The sequence below is a fragment of the Cylas formicarius genome, unplaced genomic scaffold (assembly GCF_029955315.1).
Source record: "Cylas formicarius isolate icCylForm1 unplaced genomic scaffold, icCylForm1.1 PGA_scaffold_5__7_contigs__length_24384050, whole genome shotgun sequence".
NCBI classification, from domain to species: Eukaryota; Metazoa; Arthropoda; class Insecta; order Coleoptera; family Brentidae; genus Cylas; species Cylas formicarius.
In genome coordinates, this window is record NW_026844341.1 from 14,882,623 (window position 1) to 14,902,956 (window position 20,334).

General features: G+C 34.4%; 1 protein-coding gene across 2 annotated transcripts in view; it reads left to right on the top strand.

The window, feature by feature from the left end:
* The first annotated feature begins 2,253 nt into the window (after positions 1 to 2,253).
* LOC132701990 (early growth response protein 1-B-like) overlaps positions 2,254 to 20,334 on the top strand; it is a 45,991-nt gene continuing 27,910 nt past the window's right edge. For both annotated transcript variants that reach the window (XM_060670372.1, XM_060670371.1), the window contains exons 1-3: positions 2,254 to 2,383; positions 5,493 to 5,727; positions 6,939 to 7,152. In XM_060670372.1, coding sequence (XP_060526355.1) covers positions 5,614 to 5,727; positions 6,939 to 7,152 — 328 coding nt within the window. In that variant the 5' untranslated portion in view covers positions 2,254 to 2,383; positions 5,493 to 5,613. The remainder of the gene's footprint in view (positions 2,384 to 5,492; positions 5,728 to 6,938; positions 7,153 to 20,334) is intronic.

Sequence of the window (20,334 nt, forward strand, 5' to 3'; positions counted from 1 at the left end):
AAAATAGTTTTTAAAAACCGGTTGCTGAAGAAAGCATGAATTTGTCTGGCAAATACAGTTTTAAAAAAGAAGACCGACTGTAATTAGAGCAAATTTTTAATAGTATTATATTTTCAGCCATACTTGTTACGTTGTCAATGGAGGATATTATCACCCAGGCAAATAATAAATTCGAAATTTATTCCGAAATAAAATTTTTCGCTTTTTCGAATTTCTAAATAAATGTACTAATAAAATTAATTTCCACTGGGGCGTTTTCTCGAGCCATCATTAGCATTTTTAACAGTAAACTGGTCTCCTTTGTTGAAGTTAATGTTCCAAGTACCTGTTTTTTAATGTTTTCCGAAACAAAAATGCACATAGTCGAATTAATGAAGACTTATTATGTCAATATATACATACATAATATATACAAAAATTGATAGTTTTAAGAAGCAAATAAATAAAAACATTCTTCATACATAATTTAGCCTTGAAAGGATCTAGATATAGTTTCATCCTCTTTTATCACTGACGTGTGAAAAATATATCCAATTATATAAAAATAAAAATAGCGAGACAGGCTTATAGAAATCTTGGGCTCTTAACTAGGAATTCAATATGAAAAGCAATCTAAAAATGCTTTATTGTAGTTTAATATGATCGAAAATATTTAAAAAAAAAATAAAAAAACTTCCACGGGCTAATGAAGGCTGATTGGCAAAACGTGAGCAAGTTTTGCAAATAGTAATTAATTTTGAAACTAGATTCTGGAAAGAGAACCTGATACTTATGTCAACAATATATGCGACACAGAAGACTTATGACTCAGTCACTCAGTTTTTTTAAAAGTATATTATGCAACAAATGCGTAGGGCATTTGAGTGTCGAGTTTATTTGAAACGAGCGGAGCGCAGCGGAGCGAGTGCTTATTAAACGAGTGACTTTAAAAGTTTACCGAACGTGTTGCATACTATACCTATTTTACGACTGTTAGTTTTCGTGTATATTTTTGCAAAACAACACAACTATATTCACTGACGTGAGCGTCAGAATTGATAAACGTCAAAATTCAATCCGTGCGGTAAAATCTCGTGGTAAAGTGACGCTTTCCGGATTTTAGATCGGTGTATAATTAGGTATTTTACAGAAGGGAGTATATTACGCAACAAGTGAGGTAAACGGCATTTGACTTACGAGTTTATTTGACACGAGCGGAGCGAGTTTTTAATAAACGAGTGAGTTAAAAAGTTTACCGAACTTATTGTGTACTATACTTTTTCTACGACCGTTAGTTTTTGAAACACGAATACATTCACTGACATGACTGTCAGAATTGACAAACGTCAAAATTCAAAGCGTGGGTAATATCTCCGAAAACATGCGATTGCTTCCAAATCCGTGCGGTAAACTCCTGGAAATGTCCGAAATGGCTCGCATTCATGGGAAACGAAACTGACGTGGTAAAGTGACGCTTCCCGCACGCTAGATCGGTGGGTAATTAGGTATTATATTATATTATATAAATATATTCCGGAATGTTACCAATGTAATTAAATTATTTTGTTTGAACAATTTCTTGAATATATATCTTTCTGATAGAGGGCGTTTTTACGCATATTTAAGACAGTACTAGTTAGGTTGGAAGTTAATTTTATTGCAATTAGAACTTTTTGTTGAGTCTTGGGTGTGTAAGTTGATTTAATATTAAATAATTATTGTTATGTATTTTTTATTGTTTTTCCTAAAAAAAAAATCGGTCAGGCCAGATGCGACAATACTTGCTTCACATCTAAAATAAACAAACAAAAAGTTCGAGTTGATCAATCGCCGAGCCCCCCTCCTTGCCCCGCGATCCGCGATCCCCACCTGTTAAATGGCGGTCCTTTCGGCTTCCTCTTCGCGTTTGTTTCCGTTCATAAAATGCCGGGGCGTCCTCACTTCCCCGCGCCTACGTCCGACGCCGCTTCCTTCGTCGTCGTCGTCGTCGCCGACAATAACCAGTGACGTAGAATTTTGAGGGGGCGTCGAAAAATACGTGGGCCTACGTTTCACATGTTGCGGGACGCTCCGAGTTCATTCATTCATCGTTTCGCTTTTAGTTCTCAATTGTCGTCCGCGTAGGCCACGAGATTGTGCGGATTTTTGCGCGTCTCCGAGTTTTTGTGAGGTTATGCGGTACCCTGAGGGACGGTGGTGCTGGTGCGCGTTCAGTGCGTAGTTAAACCGAGTCGGATATTATTTAGAAAGCTGCGCGCTTTCGTAGTTTGCGATTTTCTGGGCCCGACGCGTTTAAAATTCGCGCCGATGAAGCTCAGTCGGTAATTTTACGTTTGACACGGTGACGCGTCGCCGTACGAGACGCCACGAGTGCGATCTAAGCTGGCAACGGCGTTGTAGAAAGGTGAGGCAGTTTTACATTAGAAAAAGTCCGCTAGTGTAGTAGGGATCGCTGTCTTTCTCTATCTCGTTTATCGAGCGATCTCGTTGTGTCATTGCTTTATATCACGATTCCCTTGGCTATCAAACAATACTTTCTTTAAATATATATAGCGAAATAAAACGACATTTTCCTTTTACTATTTTATAGGAGCGTAAGAAATACGGAAATTAGAAAATAGAAAAAAAAACTAAAAAAACCATTTAATTTAACTATTAAAGTTATTAGGAGAAGTTTTCAAAAGCAGCAACGTGTACATCAATGCATTTTCCACGTTTTTCTATTGAGCGAATTGCCATCGATCTGGTTTTTTTTCTCTTATTGCAGCCTTTAAAACGTCAACGTGTTGGTATCTTTCCTTATAAATTTAGTTATTTAACTAACCCACAAATCCATTTATTGTTGGAAACTGGAAACTACTTCTGAGGTCAAGCTGATCTTGAAAACCATCCAGAGCTTCAGTAATAATTGCAATGTACCGCTCACCGGTCGGCGTTCCATCGTAAAAATATGAACCAACAATGCGAGAACCGCTACAGCACCTTATTTATGTTTTGGCGGCAAAAGTTAACATACCAATGAGAAAAAAAGATCTCTCTGTATCCCTTGCCAAAAGCACTTGAGCTGGTCGAAACTTATGAGGGCTAAATTTTTGTTTTTCCAAAAAGTTTTGGTTTGGTTTGGTTAGTTTTGACTATGTCTCGAATAGAATTGTCACGGTATGCATCAAAATATCCCACAACACCAATTTCCACGTCTTCATTTATAATAAATTTTTTTCGTTTTCTTTTTGCAAAAACGGTTTTATTATTTCTATAGATTGGATTGGATGGATTGGATGTATTGGATAGATTGGACGAACTATTTACTGCATGCCAAATTGCATTTTAGCATGTCGCAATTTTGATACAGTAAAATTAGCGCATTAAAACACATTTTTTGAAAACTAATTTTCTGTTTCTGTTATATTCCGAAACCGAACCGAATTTAATTTCATCTTTAGTCACTAAAACTGACGCTGTGCACAAAGCGGAAAGAAAAAAGCAATACGGGTCGTAAAAAAAACAGCAGTTTTGAAGAGCCCCATTTTTTTAAACTTTGAAACTGGACAATAAAACCAAAAATGTGGAAATGTTACGATTACTGTATTGGGAAATATAATTGAAAATTCCTAAAGGATGCTTTCGTGAAAAAAGGGTCCGGGCTCTTCCATCATCCTCTAGGTATGTTTACAAATGGCGTAGAATCTGCATCATCATGTCATATTTAATAGACATATTTTAGGTTATTCTTCCTAGTACTTTGCGAGTTTCTTCCCGTTTCATGACCAAGTTATTTACTTTAATAATTTTGCTTATTATTCACATCTTTATTTTCAAAATTTTATTAATTTCCCTTACACATTTCTTAGTATTAATATCTAGTTACATACATTTTCTGTATAATCTCCTTATATATAGTAGACGTATTTTAAGCACCGCCAAATTTTTGTTTTATAACATTGATTTAATTTTTAGAGGGCTTTCCGTAAATTAAAAAATATTATAAGGGTATTTTCCTTGTATATGTAAGCGAATTTTGTGGATTTCTGTCTTCAATTTTGAAAGTTTGTCCACGTCATCTTCGTTGAATAGCTCCTAAGAAAAATTTTCAAGACTGCGCTTGGTTTTCTTAAAGCTTGATGATATGAAATGCTTTTTTTTTCTACCAACTTTATGCACAAATGTGTTTGTTCACAATGTTATGCGAAGGAATTTAAAATATTGGCGTTTTAAAAAAATTATTAGAAAATTCGTTAGTCAGAAAAAACAGCAGTTTTCAGGAACATAATTTCAACAAGTATTTATTGATTTTTTGTCATGTCTCTCTAAAAGGAAACCTTTTGCAGGTTTTTACAAATATTAGAAAACAATATCTTAATATTAAGCCCTGCAATCAGTAAGGGGCATTGATAACTTTACGATTCTTGCCAAGTAACAATAATGGCTAACAATGCTCTGTTTAACAATGTGAGATATCAGTTGTTAACCTAGCCATCATATTTTTCTGCTTGTTTTCTCTACTAGTCGACAATTTTTAAATGTTCTCGAGAAATTTTGTAGAGTGCGTGTGATGAATTAAGAACTTTTTTGTAACTTTTTAATGACTACAGGAGTCGCAAACTCTATAGTTACTTTAGGAAATGCGCAAAGTGAGCAAGAAGGTTATTTCCTTCTTAACGAATATTTAAGCAATTTGTAGAAAAAGAAGGAGAATGTAATATCATAGAAACTCTTTTAATATTTTAACGAGAAATTTATTAACTGATTTCGTGTAAAAAAAAGAGCCTACCATTTATATCCGTTGTTTCTTTATTTACTCGCTTCGGGAACTTTTAACGAGTAGCGTTGAAAAAAATTTGTACTGTTTATTGTAATTTGATATTTTTGAATAGTTTGTCTTTATATTAAACATTTTTTCTTGCTATTTCCTTTATTTTAAGCAGCATGAAAGATGATTGTAAAACTGAAGAACTCCGCTGACGCATTCCCGATGTTTAACGTTGCTTTACAGGCTATAATTTATCAATGCTTAATTATATTCATATTCTTCATACTTCAATTCATCAAAATCGAATCACTTATTTTGTTAGTATAATTTACAATGATGTTTTCTCAAAAGTGTTAGACAAAAACGGATTTCCATCTAATCTACATTTCACCCTTCAAAGAAAAGCTTGTATTCAATTGTTACTAACAAAAAATATTTTAGAAAACTCTTTAAAAAGGTATGGAGTAATGTGGTCCCGAAATGGTATTTTACCTTGGAGCCTCATACAATTATTTTGCAGCATTTGGATAGATTTTTTCGTTTTGCCATCACAGAGAGCTGTCAAAAACTATATCACATATCAAATGGAGACAAAACTATACTCTCAAGTAAAAGATTTATTTTTTTATTTTTCATTTTAATTTGAAGAAAAAAATATTAACGGCTTCTGACTAACAAAAACATATCATGGTCAGCCATTATGTCATCGTACAGCAAATAGGTCATAACTTAAGGAAAGCTAATTTCTTTCGTTTTATGTTAGGTTATGAATGAAAAGACTTGTCGGATCGTGTATCCGATACCCGGCCCAGCGTACCTGTTGATCGGCATCCATTACCATATGGCAAGAGGTCATAGCACCTTTTGCCCAAACCGCCATCAAAATGATAACCCTTGCGATGCGCAATATACACAGTGATCTGAACAGAGTGCAATCTACCGCGAACAATCACAACAACAACAACAATAATGGTGACGAGTTCGTTGATATACTACAGGTAAGAACTACTTAACACAGAACTTTTAAATTAGTACGTTTACATTTAGTTTAGAACCCAATACTTCCATTTATGTGAAAGACTAGACAAATTTAGAGAAAGAAATATTTGCAAGCTTGGCAACACCGCTTTCCGATTAATTATATGCAATATTTTCAAAAGCTAAATGTATGGGTTTCAATAATTGGTAGAAAGATACATTACATTACATACATTATACACAAAATGTACCTAAATCAAATGTTTCCAAATCGGAGGACCGGACAAAGTGAAACAATCGATTGGCCCCCTCGTTCTCAAGATTTAAATCCCCTAGATGTTTTTCCGAAACCAAGCCAAAACTCAAATAAAATAGGTTTCTTCTTTGTTTGTTTTGAAATAATTTTTAACGTTATTACCAATTTGTTAAAATTGTTAAAATAGTTTATTCATTAAACCATTAATTATTTGCGTTTATCCTTACAATTTGAAGGACAATCCAGAAATGAATAAAAACATACCCTTCCTATTTAAAATAAGAAAGGTTGGTAATTTAGTGAAAAAAAAACGTGGCAGTGCCTTCTATGTTACCTTTGGATTGAGCATTGGAATTATCACAAAAGGGTATAAAATACTGTAAGCTGAAACATCTAACAAAGTATACCTCTAGGGTTAAATTTAAGCGAATCTGAGTTTCTCAAGAGTGAGTTTATACTTTTGAACAGATACAAACATACATCGAAGATATACAGGCATGGTAGCCTCAGAATTTTTATTTTTTTAAAATAAGGTTTGCAGCTACCTCTTGAGAAGACACCTGCTATGGAGTTGACTGGCCCCAAAAAGACACTCCTTATCTTATTGATTATAATAGTAAATTTGGATTAATTGTTTTTGTGGTTAAACATACGTTTTAATTTTTTCAAGAGAAATGCTACTGAATATAGTTTTGAGACCAAATCATGGCAGTGATATTTGTGTGCAATTTGTGTTGTGACGATATTATTTACTTTAATTTCTAGTTTTGTGCATATTTTTTTGAGGGTGATGGAATCTCAAAGCTCAAAAATTTTTAGGGATTGAGATATAAGCTACGGTTTAGTAGTGCCATGTTAGTAGTACCAAATACGATAACATCCGTCCAGCGGCTGAATTTCAAACACCCAGTATATTCTAGAACGCACCATCAGGGTTCCTCTCTTCTAAACGTGTAAAGTAAACGTGGGTTCCAGGTTCAGCAATTGCTGCTGGACGGGAATCGTCGGGACCCGATGGGTTTCCAAAATCCCCAGCAAACGATCCCGGGGAGGGTAATGGACGGTATAGGAGGGTCGGGACCACCCCCGTATTACTACGGGAACCCGTACCAGGCACCGCCGGGATCGGCTGGCACCAGCATGGAGGATCTGGTGGCCATGTGGTTCTCTGGCGGACCTTCAACTTCAGGTGAGTCTAAACATGTTACGAGACATCTGTTCCGCCTTTCATCGTGACCACGACCGTGACGGTCACCAGTGATTTTAATATTTCGTTATACGTAAATTCTTTGGCTTGGTAAAATATTCACAAAGCGTCTCAAATCGAATACCTTATTTTCAAATGAACCATCGAAATCACAAGCTTAAACTGAATTTGAAAAATTTGTATTATTATATTAAATAATATTCCTACCATGGTGGTATGTATATCTGGCTAGGGGTGTGAACATTATTAATTTATGTACTCCGAGGAGTATTGTATGTCCCAATGTCCCCAAGATTCTTATATAATGCCTCCTAGTCCCTATAATTCCCTCCAATCCCCCAAACTGCCTTTTGCCCACAATGCACCGCAGTTCTTGAAAATACTCTTACATTGCCCATACAATACCTCATAATTTCTAACAATTTCTTAAAATACCGATTAATTCTATTTTTAGTTTATATACCCATCACCTTTTTTCAAACGTATTAAATGCCAAACAAATCGAAATGTGCATAAATAAACTAAATTAAAATTCCTTCATTTGATTTTAGTTAAATTTGATGGGTAGATACCATTTGGGCGCAATTGATTTTTTTAAATAAAAATACCCAAAATATTATAAACAAATGAAATATAAAAAGCTGCCTTGACATCAAACAAATTGTTATTGTTATTTTTCCGTTCATTTAAAGTATTTAAAAAAAACAACTTGGTAGTTTTAAAAGTTTTAAAATCCTATGAAACAGATAATACCTAAATGACGTACTTAAAGTTTTAACTTAACTTAATAAATAATTATTTCATTTTTTATTCCTATAAACTTTTCCATTTATGTAAATAAAAAAATAGGAAACCTTGATTTCAATAAGATAACACAAAAAACTTAATGATTTTATTTTAATATATAATAGAGTGAGAAACAAAATAGGTTTTTGATACGAGGTCGCTAAGGAATAAAAAAAAATTAATGATTATGTATCATTAGTTTTGGGACATCAAAATGTATCATAAGCTCTTAATATCCGAAAGAAAAAATCCAGGTCAGCATTTCACAAGTACAATACTTTTACTTGGAAAACGAGGTGTGAAAACTAAATACAACAGTTACCTTTTTTTGTCAATATGCTTCACGTACTAGTCAAAATTGGCGTCTTCAGGCATTAGAGTAACGTAAACCTTTATAACCCATTAGATATCGACGTAAAACCCCCTTTCTAATTCAAATAGTTGCCGATTTCGATAAGATCCCAGTCAGAATCTGCTTTTTCGCCTTAGAAAAGCAAATATGTACTTAAAAACCCTCTTTTTCGGACAAATAATTGGTTTTCGTTCTTGATTTCGAGCAGACTATTGTCAAAACCTGCATTTTCATAACTTATCGGAATGAAATCCACTCTAAAACTGCAGATAACATAATGAAAACCCACTTTCTTGGATTGCTAAAAGGTTCTTCTTCCATTTTTCAAACAGATTCCAGTGAAAATCGGCTCCTCCGACACATATCTAGCCTAAAACCGCATCAAAACTGCAGATATCAGCTCAAACTATCATTTAGTGGTCCAAAAAGTTACCTTTTGTTGTCAATATGTTTCAAATACTAGTCAAAATTGGCGTCTTCCAGCATTAAAGTAATGAAAACCTTTGTAAACCATTAGATATCGGTGTAAAACTCCCTTTCTGAGTCAAATAGTTGCCAATTTCGATAAGGTCTCTGTCAGAATCTGCTTTTTCGCCTCTTATTGCACCTTAGAAAAGCAGATATATACTTAAATCCATTCTTTTTGGGACAAATAAATGGTTTTCGCTATGAATTTCGAGCACCTTATCCCCGCAATTCGATTCGCAAATTCCCAATTTCCCACAATCCTACGCAATACCCTGCCATTCCTCTGCGTTGTACACCAAAAGGCATTGTGTTCTTACCCCTCGATTGGGGGTAATGGCCCACTCCATCACTACTCCTTTTGCTTGGGTGTCTGTTTTTATACTTCCAACCAACACCTGCGTTTAAATAAAAGTGACAGCATCCTTAATTATTTCCAAAAACAAGAATTTATCGCCTGGTTTTCCAAAAACCCTATAAGTAAAACACAATTTGCGAATGCATTACGAGAAAATGAATAGGTCCGATATCCGCGCCATTTTCGACGCCCCCGCGGATCTCAAAAATAATTACTTCATAGTTTTAATATCACCTTTTTCGGTATACCTTATGTAATTTATGCAAAAATGCCCGTCGCGTTTTAACACGCCCGGTATACCCACATGCGGCCGGCCTGCCTACGCTACTGGCATACGTCAGCCTGTTACATTTTTATTATTTGCCGACGAATTACACCGATATTAATATTGTTATTGATAGGATTTTATATACGGTTTTGCAATTAGAATTAATGATTCGACGGAAAATCAAGCAAGGATTGGTGTGAAAAAAAAAATATTTCCTTCGTTGTACAATAGCATCGTTTCAAGGTGGTAAAAAGTAATAAAATTGATCATTTCGGTAATCATCTCACATAAAATCAAATTTTAAATAAATAAGTAATAGTAATAAATAGTACAATAATAATAATCATATTTTATTGATTCATTTTATTATCGATCTTATTGGCTATGTTAATGTAGATAAGACAAGTGAAATACCTAAATCGAAATATTGCTGAATTATAATTGTAAATAGCATTTTAAAATAAATAAATAATAATAATATATAGTATACTAATAATATCCACATTTATTTTATTATTAATCCCTACGGCTACATTAATGTAGATAAGACAAGTCAAATATCTAAAACTATACAGTGCTGCGATAAATAAAATTTTATGCATTTATACATTAGACAAACAAATAAAAGACAAATATAAACAAAAACATGTTCCAACCTCCAAGAATAGACTCTTCACTTCTTTTTTGAAAATTATAATTCATATGACCTCAAACATTCACAGGATAACGTTTGCCACATGGGTAAAACTTTAACGGGCAAATATGTTCACGGGGCAAGTTTGAAAGTAGTGTTCATTATTTTTAATGACAGTCATTAGACGTGAAGTAATAGAACATTGTTTTTGTAATAGCCACACCGAAATCAATGAGACCACTGATACAAAGACGTACATTTTCCACATTATCGGCAGTCAAGCTTGTACTATGTTTCGATTCTTTAACTTTCATCGTTGATAATAACTGTTCGCACTTACAAATCAATATTCTTGAGAATTTTATAAGCTGCGCTTATAAAATGTCTGTCTTCTTCGAGGTGTTTTTTTGTACAACTCCACGTCTTCAAATTTAAACTTTAGAAGTCTATGACGTTTTTGAAATCGCCAATTCTCTTCGAAAATTGATCCCACAGTAACTTGACTTCTTCAGCATATTGAGCATAAGCAATACTTTCATGCGTAGTGAGCATAGTGAAATGGTAACTGTTACCAGAGAGCATCGGGGCCACCCACAAGAGAATTTTGTTCTGGGACGCCTTCAAATGGTGTGTACAGATAATTTATTATCTCTTTAGGCTGTAAGCTCGACCAGAAATGCGAACTCAGATATCGATTTTGGGTCACTCAATTCAGAGAGTTTTTGCATGAAATCCACTATATCATTTCTAAGCTCCTAAAACCGTTTTAGCATTTTCGCTTTGCTTGCCATCTGACCTCATAATCATATGCTCATAATACTATGATAATAATAAGAACGGCTATAATGGTTAAGCCTTCGATATCAAATAAAATTCATAACATTCTGGAGTTGAATGGACTTAAAATACAACAACAAAAGTTCTGTTGGTGGACAATGCAATCAAGAACTATCAAATCATCTTTTTGCACATTTAATTCAGTTGCAAAATTCTGATAAAACTTTTACGTAAGCTGTCCATAGAAGGCGCATCATATGTGCACTGGATAAAATAGGGAGACCTGTTTATGTAACGAAAGAAAAAAATTATCAACCTATATATGAAACCCAATTTTTTTCATTCGCTGGACCGTCGGAAGTATTTAATTTGGTATCCATTTATTAATCTTGTTATTTTCTCCAAACAACTCCTGGTATCTCAAACTGAATTTTGTTTTTGATGGATAGAAGATGTTGAGAAATTTTTGGAGAAGTGGAAAATCTTAAAAACCTTCTAATATGGGAATATGGGAGTTAAGAGCTTTTGATATGTGGTCAGCGATGTTTTAAATGTAAGAAAGGACAACAACAGTGGTAAGTGTGGGGTTGCTTTCAGACTCATTGTGTTTGGAAGGTTATGATGAAGAGTATTTTGTGATGGTACGCTCAGAATTTAACCAATATGAGAATCAGTCATCTGATAAAATGTTAATGTCCCTCCTGTATCTCCACCCCCTCAAAGTGTATATAAACAGGTACAGAGTAGAATGTGAGTCAGTTTCAGTTAAGCTCTGAAGAAGCCAGCAGGGTGATTGGCGAGACGTCAGCTAGTTGTTATTTTAAGTAAGCAGGTCACATTTGTAAGAAAAAGCGTTTATTGTTTATTGTGAACACACTCTACCCTGACATTTTTTTTAAATTTTCATTTTGTTCAAGCTGCTTTGGAATCTTCTAGAAAAGAATTAAATTTGTTACCCACTGCACCGAAGTTCTTCTGTAAGATTGATAATGGTTATAGAAATCATTTTAACCACTATCCAAATAGATTTTATGCCGTTACTTTACTAACCGTACAGGAAATAAAAAGGGGCGCAAAATATTTACGCCGTTTTTTTTACATCCGAGCCATATCTATGATAAATTTATTGCTATTTAGGATTAGAAAACGCGAAGTTGAACAATAGCTTCCTAGTTTACATATTTTTCTAACCAACTATAAGAACCTTATGAAGCAGATAGACTTATATAAACACAGTTATTTGAAAAGAAATAAAACATGCTCTACACAAATGATGAGAAATCATCTTAAAAATTTCCTTATTCAATTTCATGCTAGTCTGCACTTCTAAGCTTCTAAGCTGGTACCTAGACAATGGTGTGGAATATCAGCACATCATTTTTCATTTCTTATTTTGGCCCAACTACCAAACAGGAAATAATAAACACCAATTTAAAGTTAGTTCATGTTAATTCCTTGTAATGCAAAAGGCAAATAAATAATATTTATTAATATTTGCTACGGAAAAACTGAATAGTTGAGTATGAAAGTATATTCTTTGAATTTAAAAATAAGTTGTTATGCGACAAGTTTGATAAACGCAACTTGTGAAGTGATCATCAAAATCGACAAGCGGAAAATTGCGATCAGTGGCTAAAAACCGAACAGTATTTTTAGCATGTTTTAGTAAATTTGAATATAAAAGTAGAAGAAAGAAGAGGACTAAGTTCAGACAATTTCCAGAATTTTCTTTTCCGATTTTTGATTTGCTTTAATGTTTAGCTTAAAAAAAAGAAATAAGAGTTGGTTTCTGACTGATGGTACCAGAAGGAAAACTTAAGTAATTGTACTATATATTTACACTATTTTCGGAAGTTAGGCGTGGGACTATCAAGGTGCAACCCCTCTACCTTATACTCTAGGCAACCGACGTGATCTACGGCCAAGATAGTAACCGTCTATATAAAAAATGTTTTTATGACAATCTCTATAATTAGGAATGAATAATTTTTGTCTGTATTTATTTCTTTTATGGTTTTTTACTGACTACTTAAAACGTCAGTAATTAGTAAACTTAGTCTGGAACAATATTGATGAGTGACAAAGCCTAGGGTTTTATCAAAGAAAATGGGAATACCTCTTATTTGAAGACCGATAAGGATATCACAAAATAATAATAGTACCTATGGTATTATATAAACTAATATAAACTAAGGTAAACAACTAACTTTCATTTCAATAACAACCCATAGAGTGGACATGCTTACCAAAGTTCAACTTCTTTTGAAATATTTAGATGCGCTTTTCACTAGATTGTTGGGCTCTTGTTTGATAATCCATCGACGTAAAAAATGTGTATCGTTCAATTTAATTTTATGTTAGAAAAATCGGGATCGTCTCAGTTATAGCACGTTGGATAGTATAGGAAACGACTCCAGGCTTGTTAAAATCCATTAAGCCATTTTGGAATTATGTATAATAAAAATGAGAAATGGACTTCGCCAAATGCAACTCATCGATCGCAGTCGTGTCGGAAACTTCCACTGGGTAACTCCGCGATGACCGACCCCTGACACTTCGCAATCGGGTCAACCCTGCTGCATTAACCCCGCCGTCACTACCCCCGCTAACGAATTTCGAGTCAACCTCCCACGTGCACAGCCCCATTCATGAAATGCCAACATCCCGATTCTGGGTCACATGACGGGTCAGAGCGCTTCCAATGCAAATGCCCGGAAATAGAGGCCTAATTGTGCATTTTTACAGATAATAAGTGGGGGTGGCCCGTTGACAGCGCGTGGGCTGCTGTCCTACATAGTTACGGAGATTGATTTTGTGTGGTAATTACGCCTGGTGGTTGCTGAGGGCTCACAAACTTCAATAAGGACGACATGCTCTTACCCTGATTGGATTTTCTGGCATCAACTCTTCGTAATATTCTTCTTCTTTCACTTACTTACAAATCAGTGTTCAGTATTCAATATTCAGCAGTGGTTGCTCCTTTTCTTGTACCGATCAGTTTCGGTATCGTTTTAGTTCCATACAACTTCGCATGCCGTTATTATTGGTGAAACAAAGGTGCCGTTTGCACATTATGAGACGCGAAGAATGATGCAATCAGATTTTTAATGGTACGTGTAGTTTCTGAGCTATGAGACTGATAAACGGCATTTTAGCGAGAGTGCTGAAGAAATTTGGCAACAAATTGTGTGTTAGTGGGCATCAGAAGTGATAAACGTCAAAATACTATCATATTTGTATAGATAACCGACATGTCTTCAGAAAAAATATAAACACTTCAACTGCTGCTTATTCGCATTTAAGTAGGATAATATCCCTTATCGAGGATCGATGTAAGGCCCGGTTGGAATTATTTGCAACCTAAGTCTAGAATGGGTCAGTAGTTTTTTCAAAGATCGTTCTCAATTTGTATCCCCTAAGTTTTATAACAGTAAAAGAATGGAAAGTGTAAATTCAGCAGCTATTATATAGAGATGGGTGTCCCTGAAGGTTCAATTTTAGGCCCTGTACTCTTCATGTTATATGAGAGAGAGAAGTGCTGTAGGGTACTCAATGGGTTGATGGCATGGTATGGAAAAATTAATCTATATTTGAACGCAAACAAAACGCAAACTATAAGGTTTCATAACCATCAGAAACAATGTGACAATTTTAATATCTGCTTAGGCAATGTCTCAAATGAGGATAGTGTGGAAGTCTGGAAGTCTCATTGTGATATTCTTATTTCAACTCCAAATAGTATTAACTATCTTTTTATAAATCTGAGTGAGATTTCAATTAGGCCGCAGTTGCTCAATTTATACTACGAGAAGGTCGAGTCCCAATTATGTTATGGGGTCAATTTGTGGGAAGTATCTGTAAATGCCTATAAAGTATTTTTAGCTCAAGTTGACATATTGTAGGGGTTTAGTTGCCCAATGCAGAATTCTCACACTGGTGAGTCTTGTCATTTTGGAACTGTCATTGTATGTTTTAAACAATTTATGGAATTTTAAGTTAGTTGGTGACGTACATTCTAAGCATACAAGACAGGACAGAGCGGTAAGCTGAATGTTTTCTTCTCTAGGCTGTCGACAACTTCGAGGTCATCTGATTATTTGGGCGTTACTATTTTTAACAACCTATTTGAAAAATAATTAAAGATATTATTATTATCCATAACATTTTATACTCTAGACAACTTTTAAGTCATTTTTTTTTATTTGTAGTTTCCTTTGGGAAAATAAATATTGTTACCAGCGACAATGTTTACAAGTTTAGCTAGAAAGTCAAATGCCACTAGAATAAACGTTTCAACATTTCTTGTAATAATATTATAATAATAAAATTTATTCTTCAATGGAAATGCTATCATAAAGTACATCATAAAAATAACACAGATATTGATAAACAAACTGTTCATCCCCTCTACCGCGACTACCTCTCAGCAAAAATTCAATATCCCAGGAGATATATTACATCTCTCTGACCCTGATTTTCACGCCTCCTGACGAATGGTATTCTAAAACTAGGTCGTAGGCTAACAAATCTTGTTAAAACTCATCTCGCTTGGATTGCATCAGGCACTGTTCCAACCACTGAACACTTGCACAAAATATCTGCCTTAATGTTTCACAAAACGTAGAACGTGATAACTTCCGCACCAAATGTTGGACAATTGAAGAAGTTGTCCAAAAGCGCTCTATCGCCTGAAGATGAAAGATCTGAAGCCATTTTTATTTCGACAACTAAAAGTGATGGTTCATATCAGGTAAAATATTCGACTAAAAACATCATTAGGATCAAAATCTTAAAGGCAGACCCATTTTTTTGTATAATCAATGTCCATTTATTCGGTAAATTTAAATCACATTTTCGCAATATTTTGACTAACCAAAACTAACCAAAATTAGTTCCTTTCAGATTTTTGATTTTTGGAAAATTATTTCAAGTTTTCTAATATCCTGGTAATAAAATTTTACCTACTGCCGTCAGTTTAAACAACCAAATCAGCATCTTAAAGTGTGATCTATGGTTACAAAAATAAGTCAATGTTAATATTAATGTTATATAATTCTTAATAAATAATAATTTTACAAACATAACAAGACCGTATCTAAAAGATAGTATTTTTGGGCATTAAATTATGGTGAAAAGAAAATTTGAGTTGAACCATCGTAGCAAGCACCTTCATTTTCCCTCGTAGCTCAGAAACTACAGGTCTGTTTATACCTTTCTTAAAGTAACAAAATAGAAGGATAGTATGCAAGATGGTAATAATACGGCCAATTTTTCCTTTCACTTGATAATTCATCTGGGGTAACACCAAGATATTTGAATTTTGTGACACGTGAAATGTCAATGACATTTTTCTTTTGGTAATATCGATATGCAGCACAAACTTTTGTTCGCATTGGATTGGGTTTATTTATTAGAAAAAATGAATAAAAAAAGTAAAACACAAAACAAAAGCATTTTCAAAAAAAAATTGTGTGCTTTGATTTGCTTCGCTCAGCTTGTATTGGTGTCATCTTGCCTTGACTTTTCATCTATTTCTCAAAATCTTCCATAAAAATCAATATACCAAAACTAATTAATTATAATTTACGTCAATGTCGTTACAATGTTGCTACACGTCGTTTCAAAAGCAATATCAGAGTTGGATTAGCTTCTATGCTTACATTTTTCCAACAAATTACGCTCTGCGTCAATTACCAGCCCCACCTAAACTATTCATTACATGCGCTCCCTCCCCTAGGGGGACCTAAATGAGGAGAAATCGGTTTTCCAGTCAAGGGAGCAACACCTGTATATAAAACAACCACATCATTACGGAAGGTTCTGCTCTATCCTCGTGTGACGTCATTTCATTCATGGAAATATTTCCCCTACGAGGTCACATGACGACGTCCCCACCACTCCGACGTTGGCCGGGGATTAAGCGCTTCTGGGGAAAAAGCCAGTGTCGAGTTCAGGGTGAAATGCGAGGTCTTGTCGTACGAGGGTTGTCGGAATAGTGTCTATAAATGTCAGTTGGTAGAATAGCATAAATCGAGTCGATTAGTAATTTAAAAAAGAGTTACATATTTTTCGAAGAAAGTTATTTTGTTTGCAATATGCATTTGAATAGGCATACGTTGTTTTTGACAATCGACATCTAATTTAATCACCATTAACATATAAATTACATACAATATCTAATGTTTTGTACTTTCAGTTTAAAGCAACACGAGCAATTGACATCTTTACGAGTTTTTAGATGTATGTCGACTCTCTATTTTTTCAAACAAATAAAATGCATCATGTAAATTATTAAAATGGAAAACTTACCTTTGGCTAGTTTTGTTACACTATTCCAACACTAATTCCGTCTAACATTTGTTCTATGTGATACTGCATATTAAAGAAGTTTCTGTTTTTCAATTTAGTCTTAGAACTCGCAAATTAATGGCCCCTAAGGTGTATTGTCAGTCTGCCAAATACACGTTAACTATTTTGAAAAGTCTGACATACTTGTTTTTTTTTGCAGGGTAATTATTTGAAATTGTAATCTTATTTGGAAACAGTTCCGATTTTCTCCTGGACTATTTGTTTTAAGACAATGGTATTTTGGAAACGCAAATCGTACAATTTTTTACCTATACATATATAAAAAAAACTTACAGTGACAATAAACCTGCACACTATATAATACGTAAATTAAATATTCTTTGCAGTTGTAAAAACAATGTATAACTAAATATTTTTAAAAATTTCCCAAAATAAATAGTGAAAATACAAGTCTAAAAAACTTCGTTTAATATCGGACAGTATTTTAGTTTTGGAACCAAGTGTGCTTCTAATTTAAACAAATCCAGTCCTTTCGAAATTAATGAAAGTGCCTATAGAAACTTCTGAAATATTTTGAAGGATTTTGAAGCCTGTGTTATTTTCAGCTACTAAAAGTAGATCTTCGATAATTTTTTGAACTGATTCAAAGTTCTCCATTTTCCCCAGCGAGTGCTTACTGGTTGTGGAGGTAACTCAGTATTTGGGCAATTCTTCTCATAAAATTGAAAACGTGAGGGTGCTTTAAAAAATATTTTTTTTTACTTAATTAATTTAATGATTTATCAATGAAGACTAGTATCTGATATATCCTGCCACCCTTTTGAGCCATGAGCCAACAAGTAACATGAAATAGGTTAGAATGTAGCACATTATGCAACGATATTTGACTAACGAGTTTATTTGACACGAGCGGAGCGAGTTTTTAATTAACGAGTGAGTTAAAAACTTTACCGAACGTGTTGCATACTATACTTTTTCTACAACCGTTAGTTTTTGGGTACATTTTCGCAAAACAACACGAACATGACCGTCAGAACTGATAAACGTCAAAATTCAAAGCGTGGGAAATATCTCCGAAAATATCGGATTCGTGGGAAACAAAACTGAGGTGGTAAAGTGACGCTTCCCGCACGCTATATTGGTGTGTAATTAGGTATTTTACAGACGGGAATAGAAAAAAATATTTTCAAATTTTGTGCTGCCTTAACCATATAAGGTGCAGCATCCGATAAGAGGAGTATGAATTTTTCTGTCGGAACACTCTAGGGTTAATGTTTCTTGAAAAAAATCTGTGTACACTTAAATTGTTAGTTTCTTTCCAATAAATTGAATCTAAAATTATCATTGGTTTCCTCTAAAATTGTAGAGTCTGACTCGCACGGTCTCTTAAATTTACAGTTTTTTAAGTGGTGTATTGGCGTCACGTGAGTCCTCAGTGAGCTAGGCTTGTTCGCTGTTTTTTGGTTTTTCTTTAAGACAATGTCGTATTGTTTGCTGGGAGGTTTCCCGTCTTTGCAATGTTTGCCTTTTGAGTTGACGTTTTACTGATTTGACATGTCGATCCACAATAAACTTTTTATCTGCATGAATCTGTGTCGAAAAGGACCGGACAGGCTCTTCATATGGCAATAAAATGTAATATGTAATAAATTCTTGGAAAAATTGCATATTTTGTACAAAACAGACAAAAAATGCAAAAAAAATGTATTTGGCATTTGCTTCTCCCATTAGTTATGAAAATCTTCCGCTTTTAAATATTGAGATTGTCTCACCATATTTTAATATTTCTGGAAATACACCAGAGGAAAAGGTTAAAAATACTAGTGAAAGATCTAACCAATTTTTTTTGCATTTTTTTATGCAATCAGGGAGGATTGTCTCTCAGGCCCTCAAGGAATTGGAATCACATTAAACTCTAAACAATGCCGTCTACTTCGCTTGTGGTTACAATTATCTTGGCTCCTGTACATTCCCAAATTATCCAAATGAAACTTCGAAATTTTAAGATCTACTATCAATTGGATATTAAACTGCATTAAAAATGCTAGTCTCACCAAGACTTTATAAATACCATGATAAAATCTGAAAAGAAGGGCTTTTATTTAATGATGTTATAAAAGTTTTCTACAAATATCCAAATTACAAAGACATTGAGAAATTGGATGCAATCAACCACTTTTTTAACCCGCACATCTGGACTATTTTCCCGAAAATCTTCGTGCCTCGAGTGAGAAGCAACATGAGGAGTTCCACCAAGATATAAGAGAAGCGGAGGGCAGAAAAAGGACAATCCGGCAATAGATCCACTAAACAAACTTTTTCGGCCAAAAGGGAGAGATGTTCAAAAAATAAACGGACTTAACTATTGTTAGGGTCTTAATTCTGATTTTTGGATTCTGTTTTTGTTCTTGTATTAATAAAAATAATGAGACTTTAAGTTATCAATTCTTTTAATGTTCATAAAAATCTTACCTCATAGAGGAAAATGCTTGTTAGTTAAATTTGGGAGGATTAAATTTAACAGAATCAAATGTGAGATCGAAATCAACAAAAGATGAATAATTGTTGGCCTGTGCTACCAGGAAGATTTTTTCACGCTTCTCACTTTATAAAACGCCCCGTATATCAAAGGAACCTCGACCGAAACCAGTCGGCGTCAATAATTTTAAAATCGTATAAAAGTTCCGACTGGACAGACGCCCGTGCAAGTCTGCGCTGTTTTGCGCCCGATTTCCCGGAAATACCACCCGGATTTTTACACGGGGATGATCGTTTCCCGATCCGGAACACCACCCGGCTGAAGTAAACCACCGCTCGGCGAATCTTGAACGGTTTCCGGGCGGTTTTAAGAGCAGGTGCGCCGTCAGATAACGGCCGGTTGCGACACAGTCGCCTATTTTCATTAAAGTCATTTTTAATCGTAAAGTGTCAAGTATTTTTGTTAATTGATTTTCTTGGTCGCGGCCACGTCTGCTCGCCGCGCTTACGGTAAAAGGAAAAACGTACCGGGCGGCTCAAAAAAAAAACAACGACGCTTGAATGGATTATTTTTTGTTACTTGTTTCTCGGGATTAGATGTTTCGTTAAATTTATTCTTTGGTGAACAATAATAATTATTATTCATTTATTGTTACGGAGACATTACATTCTCCTAAACAATGGTCTGCAGCCATACCAGAATAATATATAATTCCATATAAAATTAAACGAAGTTT